At 46.6% G+C, this 17,048-nt stretch overlaps 2 protein-coding genes across 5 annotated transcripts in view; one reads left to right on the top strand and one right to left on the bottom strand.

The window, feature by feature from the left end:
- Positions 1–12,821: 12,821 nt before the first annotated feature.
- On the bottom strand, positions 12,822–13,383 carry LOC115029245. The gene has a single exon (XM_029469184.1). It carries the CDS (start codon positions 13,381–13,383, stop codon positions 13,033–13,035), a length of 351 nt encoding a protein of 116 aa, XP_029325044.1. The 3' UTR covers positions 12,822–13,032.
- Ercc6 (ERCC excision repair 6, chromatin remodeling factor) overlaps positions 13,054–17,048 on the top strand; it is a 65,074-nt gene continuing 61,079 nt past the window's right edge. The window contains exons 1-2 of one of the 4 annotated variants that reach the window (XM_021182209.1): positions 13,054–13,129; positions 16,126–16,561. In XM_021182209.1, coding sequence (XP_021037868.1) covers positions 16,140–16,561 — 422 coding nt within the window. In that variant the 5' untranslated portion in view covers positions 13,054–13,129; positions 16,126–16,139. Of the gene's footprint in view, positions 13,130–13,340; positions 13,394–16,125; positions 16,562–17,048 lie in introns of those variants that run through there. The other 3 variants (XM_021182211.1, XM_021182210.2, XM_029468867.1) reach the window with 3 other exon arrangements.

The following is a 17,048-nucleotide window of genomic DNA, read 5'->3' on the forward strand; positions in this document are numbered from 1 at the left end:
TCCCTCACTTCCTGCATGGATAAATGCCTTGGAGTCGGAAACAGGTGGATCTCTATGACTGTGAAGCCAGCCTGGTCTATGTAGTGAGTTTATATCTATTACCTTCATGGCAACATTCGTCATGGGCAATGATACCAAATCACCTGCCCAATGTACTTATTGATATAACACACACACACACACACACACACACACACACACACACACACATACTGGGTGGAGGAGAGTTAGAGCATGCCATATCAATATGATGACTTGGCTAAAGAAAATAAGAGGGAAGGAAGCAACTTATAAGAAAAAAATATTAATTTCAACACATAAAAGCTTACAATGACAAAATGAGTAGCAAGTTGCATGTGCCTGTGTGTAGAGTCATAGTGAGGCTAAGGAGCTCCAAAGCAGATTGACAGAAGTGAGAAACTATAGACATGAGGAGGGATGCTACCACAGCAGATGTGGGTTAAAAGTGATGCCAGTGGTGGTGCTTGCATGTAACCCTAGCACTTGGAGGTTGATGTAGGAGGCCTGCAAATTCCAGACAACCTAGGCTACTTAATACACTGCCTCTAAAAGAATACCTTCCTGACCTCTGACCACCTCCATTCACGGAGTAGCTGCATTCCTAGAAAAGCCCTTCCATACGAAAGCTGTGCAGAGTGGACTTCATGTTTGCAAGGACTTCAAGTCTACACGCAGCTAATGATGAATGTGCTTCCTACCCATAGGGATTCCACGGAACACATTTGAACCCCAAGCAGGATAATTCTTTTGGCATTCTGTACATTGGAAATATTAGAATACCAACTCCTGATTCCTAAAAATCTGGTGTGGCCCTACAGTTGTGTATGCAACCCCCCTTCATGAGGATGGAGAATGACATCCTGAGTGTGATTTTCCTTTTGGAAGGAAGAGGGCCAATCTATAGATTACAAAATTAATCCCCAGAGCAATGGTGTGCAGAGGGGAATGCTTAAACAAGCTGATTAGATCGTGGGAATTCTTTGCTCTCTCTTTAGTTTAGTTTAATTTTTTTTCTCATATATTACACCCCAACTACAATTTCCTCTCCCTCCCCTCCCTCAGTCTCTCCTCCTACTTCTTCTCTCCCCTAGATACACCCCCCCCCACCTCATAAAAGAGCAGGTCTTCCAGGGACATCAATCCAACACAGCATAACAAGTTACAATAAGATCAGGCACATACCATCACATCAAAGCTGGATGAGGCATCCCAGTAGGAAGAAAAGGGTCCCACAAGCAGGCAAGAGAGTCGGAGACACTCCCTGCTCTACACTGTTAGGAATCCTAGAAGAACACCAAGATACTTAGCCATAACATCTATGCAGAGGATCTAGGTCAGATCCTTACAGGTTCCCTGATCTCTGTGAGCACTCTTGAGGCCCAGTCAGTTGATTCTGTGGGCTGTATTCTCCTGGTGTGTCCCTTACCTCTCTGGTTCCTCCAGTCCTTCCTCTCCCTCCTACACAACAGTTCCCAAGCTCCTCCGCCTACTGTTTGGCTGTGGGACACTGCATCTGCTCCCATCAGTTGTTGGAGCAGTTGCTCTCTGGTCTCTTTGATGATAATTATGCTAGGCCTGGTCCCAGAAAATTCTGCAGGCAGGACACAACGAATGGCAAAGGTTTTGTGGCTGGGTTGTACCAATCCCTCCATTTAAGGTCTTGCCTGGTTACAAAGATGGCTGGTTCAGATTCTGCATCCCCAGTTGGTAGATGTCTTTGCTAGGGTCACTCTCATAGTCCATTGAGTTTCCATTGTGCTGTTTCTACCTCACCCCTGATATGCGCCCCATTCCAATCTTTCTGTTAGTATTTTTTCTCTCCTTGAACCCTTCTGTTCCCAACCCTACCTACCCCCAGTCCACTGGCAGCGATACCTACTCTATTTCCCCTTCCTGGGAAGATCCTTGTCTCCCCCTTGAGCCTTACTTGCTACTTAGCCTCTCTGGGTCCATGGACTGTAGCATGGTTATGTTTTACCTTTCAGCTAATATCCACTTATAAGTGAGTACATACCATGTTTGTCCTTTTGAGTCTGGATTACCTCACTCAGGATGATTTTTTTTTCTAGTTCCATCCATTTGCCTGCAAATTTCATGATACCATTGTTTTTAAGAGCTGAGTTGTACAAATGTACCTGTACTGGCTAGTTTTGTGTCAACTTGACACAGCTGGAGTTATCACAGAGAAAGGAGCTTCAGTTGAGGAGATGCCTCCATGAGTTCCAACTGTAAGGCATTTTCTCAATTAGTGATCAAGGGGAAAGGCCCCTTGTGGGTGGGACCATCTCTGGGCTGGTAGTCTTGGGTTCTATAAGAGAGCAGGCTGAGCAAGCCAGGGGAAGCAAGCCAGTAAAGAACAGCCCTCCATGGCCTCTGCACCAGCTCCTGCTTTCTGACCTGCTTGAGTTCCAGTCCTGACTTCCTTTGGTGATGAACAGCAGTTATGGAAGTGTAAGCCGAATAAACCCTTTCCTCCCAAACTTGCTTCTTGGTCATGATGTTTGTGCAGGAATAGAAACCCTGACTAATACAGTACCATACCCCATTTTCTTCTATCCATCTTTCAGTTGAGGGCTGTTGTTTCCAGCTTCTGGGTTTTATGAATAAACCTGCTATGAACATAGTTAAGCCAGTGTCCTTGTGGTAGGATGGAATGTCCTTTGAATATATGATCGGGAGAGGTATAGCTCAGTCTTGAGGTAGATGGATTCCCAATTTCCTGAGAAACCCCCATATTGATTGCCCTCCCATGAGCAATAATGGAGGAGTGTTCCCTTGTGCCACATCTTTGCTAGCATGAACTGTCACTTGAGTTTTTGATCTTAGCCATTCTGACAGGTGTAAGATGGAATCTCAGGGTTGTTTTGATTTGTGTTCCCCTGATGGCTAAGGATGTCAAACATTCCTTTTTAAGTGTTTCTCACCATTTGAGATTTCTTCCTTGAGAATTCTCTGTTTAGATCTGTACCTCGTTTTTTAATTGGATTATTTGGTTTGTTGATGTCTGGTTTCTGGAGTTCTTTATATACTTTGGGTATTAGCTCTCTGTCAGATATGGAGTTGGTGAAAATCCTTCCCTATTCTGTGGGCTGCCTATCACCCTGCACAAAACCCAAGCCCAAGTGGATCAAAGACTTTAACATAAAACCAGACACACTGAATCTGATAGAAGAGAAATCAGAAATAGATTTGAAAGCACTGGCACGGGAGACAACTTCCTGAACCAATAGTGCAGGCACTAAGACCAATAACTAACAAGTAGAGCCTCATGAAACAGAAAAGCTTCTGTAAGTCCAAGGATACCATCAATGGGAGCCTTTCTCATGTGCATAGACTGCTGCTGTGGTTGGGGAAGTGGGTTAGTTACAGTTTATTACAAAAGTGAGTTTGGCAACAGAAATCCATTGCTAAGATGCTAGACTATGATTTTGGACCGGACAGCCCAGCCTCCAGAATTGTAGGAAAAAAAAATCTCTATTTGTTATAAGTTACCCAATTTGTGGTATTCTGTTATAGCAGCGCGCAACAAAAGGCAACCAGCAAACGGGGAAAGTTCCTGCAAAATTACGAAGAAACATTGAAATGGGGATTTCACTCGCTTGCAAATTACACCCAGGGGAACAGTGCTCCGTGGTCTCCTTTCTGCTGCCCTTACAGTTTGCTAAAGCACATCACTTGATGTGTGACACTTTCATTATTTACTGCTCTGAGGCTGAGAGAGCAGAGCAGCCAGGCTGGTCTCCGCTCACTCGTTCATTAGTTTTAATTAAAGCCTCTAATTTTATTTATGCTGCCACAAACTGATTAACAATTTGCCAGTACAGAGCAGGAAGCCTTAAAAAGTACCATGAGGAATCTGTGGGTCTCTAACCACAGACCTTATAGGAATGGGGGCGGGGGGAGGCTGTGGAGGGCTTCCACCACAGCATAGTGAAGCACTGCAGTGGAGGTCTGGACAGAAAACAAGAAAGACTTCAGACAGCCTGAAGGGGTTGGAAAGCTTCCACAAGGTGAGCATGAGATGAGCCATGGGGGGCTAGTAGAGAACCCTAGACTGACAGCTTGGCTGGGAGAAAGTGAGCAACGACTCAGACACTTATCCCTTCACTCTCTGAGGTACAGGTAGAGGGTTAGCTCCGGATATTAGGGGGGAAAACTAGAGAATGAAAAGGGCTGAAATAGCAAGTTTTAACCCAGCCAGATGCAAATGTGGTGATCTGCTTCCCCCTGGGTGATAGAGTTGACGCGGTCACATCAGAAAGCACAACAGGTTTTTAATTTGTTAAAAATAATTTATTTTATTTTATGTGCATTGGTGTTTTGCCCACATGTATGTCTATATGAGGGAGTCAGATCCCCTGGAATTGGAGTTACAGTTATGAGCTGCCGTGTGAGTGCTGGGGAACTGAACCAGGGTCCTCTGGGAGAGCAGTCAGTGCTCTTAACCACTGAGCCATCTCTCCAGCCCAGTCCACCCCCAACAGGTTTTTAATAAAGTACAAGTGAGTGCTGGTTTTCTTTTGCTGTTCATGCTTTGGTGTCATATCTAAGAATCCATTGCCAAGTCCGAGGTCATAATTGCTAACTCAAAAGTTTCCTTTTAAGGATCGTATGGTTTTAGTACTTATATTTAGCTCTTTCATTCATCTTGAATTATTCTTTTTTGAGTATTTTCACTTCTGCTCACCCTCTCTTCTATATTGCATTCTTTTGTGGACTCCGCAGTCTCAGCACCATTGTTGATGAGACTATTATTTCCCCGTGGAATGAACGGTTTGGTACCTGTGCTGAAACACAGAGGAGCATGCACGTATGAGTTCTATTCTACTGACCTGTATGACTATGCTTATACCAGCAGACTCTTTTCTATATGTAAATTCAATCACATCTCTTCTTTGCCAAATAAAATAAATCTAAATTTCATGCCCAGCTTACAGAATTTTAGATTCTGGTCTTTTCTTATCTTGGCTTCAGTCAGAGGCCTATTTCTAGTTTTTATATAAACCAACTTATATTTGTTTAGCTTCTTTGCATTGCTGCTTCCTGTTGAAAACCTCTCTCCACCCAACCTTCTCATAGCCGTCTTCAGGAATTCCTGTTGCTCAAACTGCTGAAGTGTCTTCTATTCCGATACCACTTCCTATTCACTGTAGTAGTGTGGGTGTTTCCCCCAAGTTCATGTGCTGGAATGTTAATCCCAATGCAGCCATGCTGAGAGCTGAGACCTTGGACAGGTGATTAGGACAAATGAAGAGATGAATACTGTTACCAAAGAGGCATGGGGTTTCTTCATCTTTTCCTTGCTTGCCCTTTTGCCTTCTGCTATGGGACAACACATTAGGAAGGCGCCCACCAGATGTGAATGCTGTGAAGTTGGACCTCCTCTAGAGTCCTAATAAAAGAATTGGTATTATTTATAAATGATCTAGGCTCAGATATTTGGTTACATCAGCACATACCAAGGTATCTACTAAAAGTTAGCTAGCCACCATGGGTCCTATCTCGTGATCGTTAGTAGCGTTTTTTTACTTAGACTTCTCACCCTTCAGAACTTTGAGAAATAAATGTCCATCAAGCCGCTGAGCCTATAGCATTTGGTTATGGCAGCAGCTTGAACTAAGACATGTGCACAACAGGTATTGGCAACATGTCCCTAAACACAATGTAAATGGCTTCCAAAATTCAGGGAGGAAGGGGCAGACATGAGAGAGAAATTAGATGGGCAGGACAAGCGAGGAGCTTGGAGGACTGAGGTAGCTTAGAGTCGTCCTTCTGTGGGATGAGTCTGAGACAGAGAAAGCACATGATCAGAGCTGGGGTTTGCTGGCAGCAGCAGTCCAGTGAAAGGAGAAGGAATGTGAGTAGAATTGGAAGGTTAGCTACCATGACTGAGGCAGGTAGGCGGGGCTGGAGAAGATGGGGCACACTGTGACTAATGGATACAGGAGCGAATACTGGGTTTATTTGATATTCAGACGTCTAAGCTCATAAACAGACTGACAAATTTGATCTCCAAAGAAGTCTCACTACTAGGGATATCCAATCTCTAATTCTGAGCAGGGTTGACAGTAGGGTTTTCACATTCTGATTTATTTTTCTGGGGGCCTCCACAGGTTTTTGAGAGCTCTTTGCACCCCCATCCTGTGTGACAATCTTTTTCATGATGGCCACATGCAAGAGGAAGTGTAGACTCCAATTTTGTGTTTTTAGCAGAACACAGAATTGAGCATCTGGAAGCTGCCACCAACTCAAACAGTACTCTGCATAGTAGTTTTCCTCTTGAGAGGTTCCCAGTGCCATATTAAGGAGCTGTAGAACAGCAGCGTTCTGGGCACCTGTCCTGACCTCTCCCACTCTGGTTTCCAGGCTCGACCTTGGTAGCCACGGGCACTTCGAGCATGCTGGTCCTGAGTCTTGAACTATTCTCAGTCCACGTGTAGAACACATGCCAAGGGCGTTGAATTTCCCTTAACTGTTTAGACAATTCCGTGTAAGGGAGCAAGACACATGCCTGTGTATCTAGGCAGCAAGTAGTTTGAAGACTGAGGGAATGATTCATATAGAAAGTATTGCTGGTTGTCAAACCATACAGGGAGGGATTCCCAAGCTGGATTTAAATTAGGAACGAGCCGGGCGTGGTGGTGCACGCCTTTAATCCCAGCACTCGGGAGGCAGAGGCAGGCGGATTTCTGAGTTCGAGGCCAACCTGGTCTACAGAGTGAGTTCCAGGACAGCCAGGGCTATACAGAGAAACCCTGTCTCAAAAAACCAAACCAAACCAAAACAAAACAAAAACAAATTAGGAACGAGTCATGTCTGAAAAAAAATCCTGTTTCCAGGCCACATCATGTCACAGTGCTACTGAAGAACTGCTGCACAAGGGGTAGATTATGGCGGGCGTGTGCATGTGTCTGTGGAGGAAACCACCACGGTGTCTGCTCTGTAGAACTCTCCTGTGGGCAACACATTTTTGTGGGTACAGATCTGTGGGGCTCAGAATGCAAGCAGAAGTGCTCTGGCTCAGGCCATAAAGACAGCAGGGGTCAATGAGGACCTCAGAGTGCCAACTAGAGTGGCTTTACCAGAGTTAGAACTCCCACAAACTGACAGGCAGTAGGACCAGACATGACTCTCATACATGTGTCCGATCTGCAGCCTTAATAAGCCCCAATATAGCCATGGGATATGGCCCAACACAAAGTAAAAACTTACTTAAACATCATGCATTTTTGTGACTTTGGGGGGGGGGTAACTTGGCCACATAGCTATCTCATATGAACCTTGTAAATAACAATGTCATGTTGCCACAGTGTCAAAAGGTTATACATGCCAACTGGGCCATGGGAAGATGACAGATGGTGCTGAAGGAGACCTGGGCACATACCTAGACTAGAGACACTCAAACTCCAGACAGGACAAGGGAGACTGACATGAGGCCACAAGTGACAGCAGCAGTCAGGAGGGACAAATAGGACGCTTCATATTTTGTGTTATAAAGATACTCTTGTATACCACCCTGAACAAAGGCATAGTCAGTACATGACACACTATTAATGGTTCTGAGTTCGCTGCCTCCCAGTTGGAGGCCTCTGGGGGGGTGGTGAGTTCAAGGTCGGCACAACAGGAGATTACTTGAGCACAAGTATCCAGAGTGAGGGAAGAGAGCCAAGGAGAAGGGAGACACACAGACATCACAAGGCTCAAAAATGTGGCCACTGTTCCTCGTCTGTGTTCCATCCCCATTTCTCCTAATATAATCTGCAGGTGAGAGAGTGATGGCAGATAGGTCTCTATCTAACCTAGTGTGTGTGTGATGGTTTAATGTTGATTGTAAAGAACCACCCAGAGACAAACTCTGGGCATGGGTGGGACAGGACTTTCCTAGATGAGGCCAGCTAGCTGAGGTTGAACAGCCACCCCGACTGTGGCCTGATATCTACAATGAAGAAAACAGAGAAATCAAGTGGAGCACCAGTGTTCATCTCTGCTTCCTGACTACGGATGGACGTGACCGACTGCCTTAAGCACCCACTGCCACTGCCAGGACACCCGCTGTCAGGATAGAGACCTGCCCTTGAACTGTATGCAAGAGTAACGCTTGTCTTCCTTCCTTCCGTTTGTTTTTGTCAAGTATTGACTTCCCTGTCATAATAGGTAGAGGTGTCCTTGAATTGTATGCAAGAGTGACCCTTGTATTCTGTTGTGGCAATGAGCAAAGTACTTGATTCTGAGATTCTATGCCTAGCCCAGCTTCAGACTGCAAGCCTTCACCCTTGGTTCAGTCCCCCAAGAGACAGGAGAACCGGTAGGCAAATGAAAGTTTATTAACGTCTGCAAGGAGAAGCAGAGTGTCTCCCAAATACATAATGATTCCTAGACATTTTGAGAATGAGGTACCACTTCTCACATGCTCATTTTGGGGGACAGAGGAGCTAATTTTTATCTGGGGAAACAGATGGTAGAAGCAAAGGAAGTAGTAGGAAAGGGTTAATAATCTCCAAGGAAGTGGTGTGGGCGGGGCTTAGGGGGCAGATTTTACCAGCAGAGTTAGTGGAAGGCCAGTAAGTGCCCACCTATCACAGACTGAGTTCTCTCCCATCCCCTGATTCATACAATGAAGATCTAACCCTTAACACCTTACCATATGAATGTATCTGGGGATAGGACTATCTATTAAGCAGCAGTTAAGGTAAATTACGTCAGTAACGTGGGTTCCAATTTTGTATTACTGCTGTCCTTATGAGAAGAAAGACACAGACACATCCCCAGAGGAAAGTCCATGAGGGGGACATGAAGAGATGGCCATCACACGCCGTGGTGAGAGGCCTCTAGAGAAAGTAACCCTGCCAACAACTTAAACTCAAGACTTCAGCCTCCAGAACCATGACTTCTGTTATTTGAGCCAATCAGCTGCTAATTACATTGCTTCAGTAGCTCTAGCAAGCAGGCTTGAGGGGGTGGGTGGCAAAGGGCAGAAGGCAGAGACCGTCTTAGAGAAACACCCTGACCTCCAGTTCCTCCACAGCTTCATCTGCTTTGCCTTTCATTGTCAAAACCAGATAAAGCCTGTGCCTGTTGACGCCAGATGATTAGGTCAGCCTCTAGAGTGCAGAGGTGGGTGGGAGAAGTGGAGCGTGGGCCCAGGGTCCCAAACAGAAAACTGTATCGGCATTAGGAAGGTTGAGAACCACTACTGTAGGCAATGTGAAGATGTAAGAGAGCAACTTCAACAGAAGCACATTGTCCTTTTATCAGAACAATGAAGGGTATCAGTGGATACTCCTCACAAGTGGATACTGTGCACCCAGGCACACGGGGCTTGAGGGTTTTCTAGGGCAGAAAGGGCAACTTTAGAAGAACATTCCATCTGTAGATCTGTTCTCCTGATATGGTACCTTGTTGGGAGCTTCTCAGAGCCTAGCTGCCGACATACAAACGCTACCAGCCTCTCAACTTTTCTGTTAGGAGTTTCTCAACTGGCCTTAAGACTTTTAGGTCATTAACCCTCCGGACCAGGAAAACAAGGACTGGGATGTGGGGGCTGTAATGATTGGTCAGAAGAATGGGTCCTTGAGCCACATCTCTGACCCTGGGAGAAGACGTGGCATCCTGAACTGCTGGCAAGGTCATTAGTAAATAAACATTTACCTCGTTTTCAGAAGATTGTTCCTGAAAGAGTTAAACCAAAAGGGCTTGCTGGCCACTTGGGCATGCTAGAGCACCCCCGAAACAGCTATGTGCTCTAGAGACTTGAGAAATAGTCTAAAGCGTGTCTGAGATGTAGCCAGGCCCAGTGGTCCCTTTGGCTATTGTCCACTCTCATTCCTTGAGAGTGTTCTCTGCTCTACACTTTGGTTAACTATGTTCTATATGAATGTTCTAAATTCTTTTCATGTGTATCACAAGGACTGGGAAGTTAAGTGGACTTCAGACCAAGCCCCTTGGGACTGTGTTACTAAGAATGATTAAGCAAGCTTTGCACCTCTTTTTTCTCTCACTTGGGGCTCAAAGTGGGAAGTTGCACATCACTACATGAATAAGATATGTCACTAGGGGCCCTGGGGTCCCCTTTTGGGGGTTAATGAAAGAATTTTGAAATAGACTCCAAAGGAAGCTTGAGGACAGTGGAAGAGAAAAACGTCAGGGCAGGAAAGCTACTAACCTAGTCACTACTGTGAGAAGGGAGGTGAAAAAGAGGGAGAGAAAAAGCCATATTGTTTGCACTGGAAGTCCGCAATTCACCACATGGCTTAGTTGGGGTGAGGGAATGAATGGCAAAGCCCAGATGTCAGGGAAATTATGGCCAGGCTTTGCCAATATCCCAAAGAAAAAGAGAGAAGACAAGGAAGTGGGTGGGCCACACGACAGAAGCTCTGTGAGTGAATGGAGAGAAGGGTTCCCTCAAGTCTAACCATATAGTCTCATTAAGGGGAGAGTTAGCCATCTTCTATCGTGGCGAATCAGGCCTCCCGAGGGGTTTCTTGGCCAGGTGATTGATGGGCCCCCTGGATTAACTTTTAAGGTGGGAGACAATGTATCTAATGCTCTAGATTTTGGAGCAGATCTGGATGTAACCCATCTTCAACATGAAAATCCAGAAATATAGTTTCAAAGTTGTTTAAGAAATGAGTGTCTAGATTATAGTTTCAGTCATAGCCTTGCATAGAGCTTCCAAGAAGGGGTGCAGGTTAAGGAGAAGAGAAATAAGGGGAAAAAAAGCAACAAACCAACCAACCCAGGCCTCTCTTCTTACATCCTGACTTCTGGCAAAAATATTTTGGCTTAAACAATTGTGGCATCTTTGGCCTCTGACAAGGATGAAGCTACTGACAGGACCAAGGACATTTTTGGCTTTTAGCCGAGAATCTCTTGAGTAGAGCACTTGAAGGTACAATTCCTGTCTCTGCTCATTGGCTTCTGTAAGACACAGGTAGCACAGACCAAATTCTGGTTCTAGAGACTGGTGTCTGTAGTACTCAGGTGGGCACAGGAGCCATCCTCTTACCATAAACTACTTTCCTCCTCCTCTTTTGATTTTTCAAGCCAGGGTTTCTCTGTGTAGCCCTGACTAGTTTGGAACTTGCTCTGTAGAGCAGCCTGGCCTGGGACTAAGATCCCCCTGCGTATGCTTCCCAAGAGCTGGCATTAACGGCACGCGCCACCACGCCTGGGTCAGCTGTTGGTTTTCATGTTGGGTAGGGTTGTTTAGGTGATGCAGTTAGGTCTTCCATCAGACAACCTATGTAAGAAACTTCACAAGCACAGCAGTGGTCCCAACTGCGTTGTTAATACCCCGGTACAGCTAGGAAACAAAGTCCTTATGGGCACCTGGGTAAAGAACCAGGTATAGGCGAGAGCAAAGACGGGGAAGAGTGGGCTCGGAGACCACTGCCAGGGGAAATGATCCCATCCCTCTAGGCACAGGCAGGGGTTTTATAGTTTAGCTTTATAAGCTTGAGGCGTAGACCAGGAGGAGGAGAACAGAGATAATGTTCATGCGTGGATTTCAGAGGACAAGGTATGGGAGTTGGTTCTCTCCTTCTACCATGTGGGTCCTGAAGACAGGATTCAGGTCCTGAGGTTTGGTGGCCACCTCAAGCCTGTTTTTACTTCTACCCGAGGTATCTCCAGAGTTACCTTATAATCTGATTTACTAGAAGGACAATAGGAGGGGTGGTGTGTGCAGAGAATTCTTAGCAATCTCTTGAGATGTAATATTTATTTGGCTAATGCTATGACAGTCATGGCTCTCCGAGAAGCACGCACACATGTATGTTTCACTTGCTTCCCAGAGCCCCTCCTTTCCTTAACCTTTGAGCTTAAGCCCTGATTAAAATGTCTTTAATGAAATCTTTTGACTCTTCTTCATAAACTGGCGGGCTGCTGGGGATGTCAGTGTGGAGCCTCTCACTGCTGCCCCCAAACACCCCTCCTTCAGTTTTGTGCCTTTACACTGGACTTCGTGCCAAGGACCCTGACAATTCCACCTTCTCTATTCTTGGCATTTCTGGGCTAATTAGTTCCCAGTTTAATTCAGCTACCTCTTGGGAAACTGGGCTTTCTCTTTGTAAATTCTCACCTAAGCGAGACCACCTCCAGGATTCTTGGTTGAGTAAAGAATTTTACTACTTGGCTTAGATAGTTAATATTAGTTAACAAGTATTAAGTGACTTAATGTAGTTAAGCCATCTGTTGTAGACCTGCATGTTGTACATGCACTCAGGTGTTCTGCCCAGGGCTTGGGGTGGTGCTGGTGAGCGGTCATAAAGGTACGTTTTCCTCTTCGATTTTAAGATGTGCCAGATGACTAAGGCGGTGAGGTGAGGATGTCAAAGCAAAGGATTTGAGCACCTTTAGCTAGTCACTCATTGGCAGACTCCCTTTTCTTTCTTTAAAAATGATTCCTGAGTTCGAGGCCAGCCTGGTCCAACCCTGTCTCGAAAAACCAAATTTAAAAAAAAAAAAAAGCTTGGTTTCAGACCCAGGGACAAGGGACTGAGATGCGTATTTTACATAAAAGCCTCCAGGTTTTCCCAGCATCCCTCAGTCCGTACCTGGCATACCTTGTCTCAGTCCCTACCTGGCATACCCTGCCCCATAACCCTGAACTTCCCAGCCCAGGTTCAGAGGCTCCTCCTAATAAAATCCAGGCATTTTGCTCTCTCCTCCCCCCCCCCCATGGCGACTTCAACCCTTGGGGCCAGTGAACTCGATAGACAACCGCCTCCCAATAAACCTGCCTTTAATATAATCTGGTTTAAATTGGTTTATTTCACCGGTGGCGACGGAGAAATAACTTAGTAATATCTTTTAATTCATAAAACTAGATAACATTTGCGAAGAATGATACAAGCCGCCCAAATGGCTACAGACTGACCACACAGTCCAACCTAGCCCAGGACAAAGGCCACGCGCGGCTCCCCTTGGTCAACGCACGTGGCAAACCCTTGCTTACAAACAGCTCAACAAGGCGCAGGCGCCGTTGGTCCTGCCCGCCCCCAGAGGCGGTGCTTAGCACAGACCTAGGGCGCATGCGCTAAGGTCTGTCTCAACGCTCCGTCGCGGCCGTAGCGACGAAGATTTCGTGTGGGCAGCCGCGTGGTTCTGGGTGAGTGTTCGGCAGCCGGACAGAAGGCCGGGTGAGAGTACCTGCGCCTCGGGCTCTCCATGCGGCTGTGGCCCCGCGCCGTGGGCGTCTAGCCTTCTGCCGCGGAGCCCGTCCGAGCGCGCCGCGGCTTCGCCCGTGGGCCGGGTATCTTCCGGCAGGCGCACCTGAAACCGGAAGTGACGCGTGGCGCCGGCTCCGGCTCTCACCTGAGCGGAGGGCACGGGGCAGTCGGGGCGCGGACCAGCCCCTTGCATCTGCTTCTGGGTTTGTGAATGGGGCCTGGCGTGCAGGGCCTACAGGGCTCTGTTGGGTCTAGATGACGATGATGGTGCCCTTGAGAGGGAGAGTCAGGGAGGTGCATACCCGGCGTCTTCCGTAAGATGCAAAGTTGAGTGGGAGGGACAGAGCTGTAAGTGCTGTAACCCGGTACCCCTCGCGGTGTCATCTTCACCGCTCTCCTTCTCTTCCGAGCCCTCTCGTCGTTTTCCTCCTGACTTCATCCTATTAGCACTGCATTGCTATTTCTCTATTATCCAAAACTGGTCTTTTACGAGCATTAATTGGGTTCTGCCGTTGTCACGCATCCTTAAACTCTTGGAGAGCCATTTCAGTGAAATATAATTTAAGAGCATTTTCCCCCCCTGGACCCGTGTAACTTGTCCCTTCTCGCTTCAACACCGTGCTTATGTACAGATAACTCTCCAGACCCTAATCCAGCTCGGTTGTGGCTGTAGAAAACCTAAGTCAAAAGTCTGTTTTCCTAGCTTTGCAACTTTTAGATGTATCTGGAACGACTCTCAAAGATTTACACAGTGAGCAATACTCTAATCAGCTCTTGAATTTTGGTTACAGAAGTTCTCACTGACTTCCATCCCTTTATTCATTATCTCATTTCGAGATGCTAACTCTACTTTTGACCTTGATTAAATCTCATTAATCTTTTAGAATGACACTTTGTCAGAGAGGCCACCTCACACCTTACCTTCACAGTTTTACTTAGGTCTCTCTCTCTCTTTTTTTTTTTTTTTTTTGATTCTTCAGCTGACTGCAAGAGGGTTTATTGTACACGAGCTACACTTGGCCACAAGAGAACAGAGATAGTCCAGAGTGCCGGGGGTCCAGGGCAGAGGGCCAGCTGGACTGTTTTGGTTGTAAGAAAGGCGGTCATTTCTCCAGGCGATCGCGNCGAGGTGANGTTCCAGGTCTACTGAGACTCATTACNGATGGCAGCACACAGTCCGATAGCTTGTCCCGGCCCTCAGCATCCCTCACTTCTGCTCCTGCAGGCGTAGTGGGTGCATGGGCTGGCTTACTTGGACCTCTGCCTCATCTTTCTTCTCTTGCGCTTCAGCCTGCGCATTCTCTTCTTCCGCCACTTCACTTCGCTCTCACGGCGTAGGAGTCTCAAGGAAGATGGCGCTAAGACCGAGCCTTAGGTCTCTCTTAATTGCCGAGTTATGTAACTTCTTTTTATGGCCATCACCACAGTTGCCCTTGTATATATCTATACTAAAGCCATTTTTTCTTTAAATGCCTGGCCTCTCAGGGGACTAGGGGGAACTGCCTCATGCCTCATTTGATTGAGTCAGTAAGTTTGTCAATGTGTGATTTAGTTCACCTCTGAAACTTTAGTGCTTTGATCAAACCCTTCAAGTTTACATTATACTCCTCCCAACCCCCATGTGCATTCTCTCGCCCACACACGCAAGCTCTGTTCTGGCTATAGCTAGAAGCTAAACAGCTTTTTGCCCTCTTTCCCCTCCCACCATGAACTCCAAGCTGTTAACTTCAGCTGCTCTTCTTGGCCCCTTTCAGTTCTTACTCCTTTGTTCTACCACTTCTGTGACCATCCCAAGGAATGACTTTTCTCCAAGGCCTACTGGTTACAGGAGGAGGGAACTGGGCAGCACTGGAGTGTTGCCAATCCATCATTTTGGAAAGCACACGCCTGCAGTGTTCATTTCTCATGGACAGACTCATTTTTCTCACACCCCTCCCCCATCCTAACTTTGACCAAGGAAAGGCCCAGGCTTCTTCCTTGTGGAGTTATCTTCTTTGTCAACTCCCTTTTGCATCTATGGGCACCAGGTGTCACTCTCCAGCTAGTGGCAGATAAAGTGCTATGCCTTCTGGACCTTCCCTGGTTGCGCACAATTTTCTGTTCAAGCATCTCTGAAGGACATTATGTTGTTTTCTTGCCAGGTCTGTGTGCTCTTAGAACTGTGTCCACATCTGCCCAGCCCCTCCCTTCCCCCTTGGACTCAGATTTGCATTGAGACCACACTCTGTGTCAGTATTGTGACTTGTGACAAACTCAGCCACCTCCACTTCAGCTTCCTGTCTGCTTCCTTTCTGAGAGTCATTGTTGTGATTGAATTCACTTGTGACTTGGTCACCTAGGCTACCCTTTTTTATTTTGGACTCCTTTGTAAACCTTACTTCCTTTCAGCAGATGCTAACCCATACAATTGTTCCCCCTCCTCTTCCACATGGGTCCCTGAGCCTTGAGGGTAGAGATTTGATGACTGCATTTGAAATGGATGTATCTTTGAGGGTTTTTCCCTTAATCTTCAAGATTCTGATATGATCCATTCACCAGATGGGGGCTCAGTTTAGAAGCTGCTAGTGTGATTCCGGTAGTTCTCACATTACTGATAAACGCACTGCACAGTTGGCTAGGCTGCTCTCACACAAAGCTTCTGTGCCACAGCCCAGTGAAGGTGCTGACTGGCAAGACAGCAGCCGGGTCAGTTTACCTGTTTTAGAACATTCTGAGGCTGCTGTCACTTAGGATTGGGCCACTGGCTTTCTCAGGTCTTTTGTTGTTGTCACTGTGTTTATCTTGGTTAGCTTTTCTTTATCCTCAATTGTTCTTTTTAGAAACTTAATTTTATTGGAAGGTTAGTGCTGTTTTGAGAAACGCATGCATTTAACATATTTAAGACACTGTATACTGATCAACAACCAAAAGGCTTATCAATGCTTTCTTTTTTTAGATAGTTTGTGGAGGATGTTCCACGAGGAAGTTCCCAACTCCACTCACCCTCAGGAGCAAGACTGTTTACCAAGTCAGCATGCCAATGCTTACAAAGACATGCCAGTTGGGCAGGAGGATGGTGGGGTCTCAGAGGCAGGGGAGTGCCTCTCCTCTACTTCCTGTGAGTATGGGCCATCCACATCTGCTGAAGCTTGTGTGTTGGCAGCCACAAGGCGGGGGCCGACCCTGCTACACATTGATCGGCATCAGATCCCTGCAGTTGAGCCCAGTGCTCAGGCCCTGGAGCTGCAGGGCCTGGGTGTGGACGTCTATGACCAGGCTGTCCTGGAACAAGGTGTGCTTGAGCAGGTGGACAGTGCGATGCATGAGGCCAGCCGTGTGGCCCAGCTTGCTGATGCGGAGAAGGAGTATCAGTCAGTCCTGGATGACCTCATGTGAGTGTGAGCCTTCTATTTTTCAGAGTTTGCATTGAAGTGTAATAGGGAAATTCAGGTAATAGAAAGCTGAGATTTATAGAACCTCTCATTTGGGAAATAGTTGGTTAAGACAATCCTCGATTTTCCTTTTGAGTTCCTGTCCCTCCCTGGAGGAATAACATTGCCTATAGTTATTGCCTATAGGCTTAGATCAACCCCTGAACCTTGCCTAGGGTCTTGAAGAACAAGGCCTTCCTGGCAGCACATGCAGATGCTCTTCGAAGTGAATTCTGGGAGCTTCATACTTGAGACCCAGGGAACGCTTGGGGCCTATCACCCCTTTCTCTCTCCTATAGTTTCTAGTTTGCTGTTCCCAAACAATGTTCTTAATTTATAAAAATATTGAGGGGCTGGAGAGATGGCTCAGTGGGTAAGAGCACCCGACTGCTCTTCCAAAGGTCCAGAGTTCAAATCCCAGCAACCACATGGTGGCTAACAACCATCC

Source organism: Mus caroli, chromosome 14 (assembly GCF_900094665.2).
Source record: "Mus caroli chromosome 14, CAROLI_EIJ_v1.1, whole genome shotgun sequence".
Lineage (NCBI taxonomy): Eukaryota > Metazoa > Chordata > Mammalia > Rodentia > Muridae > Mus > Mus caroli.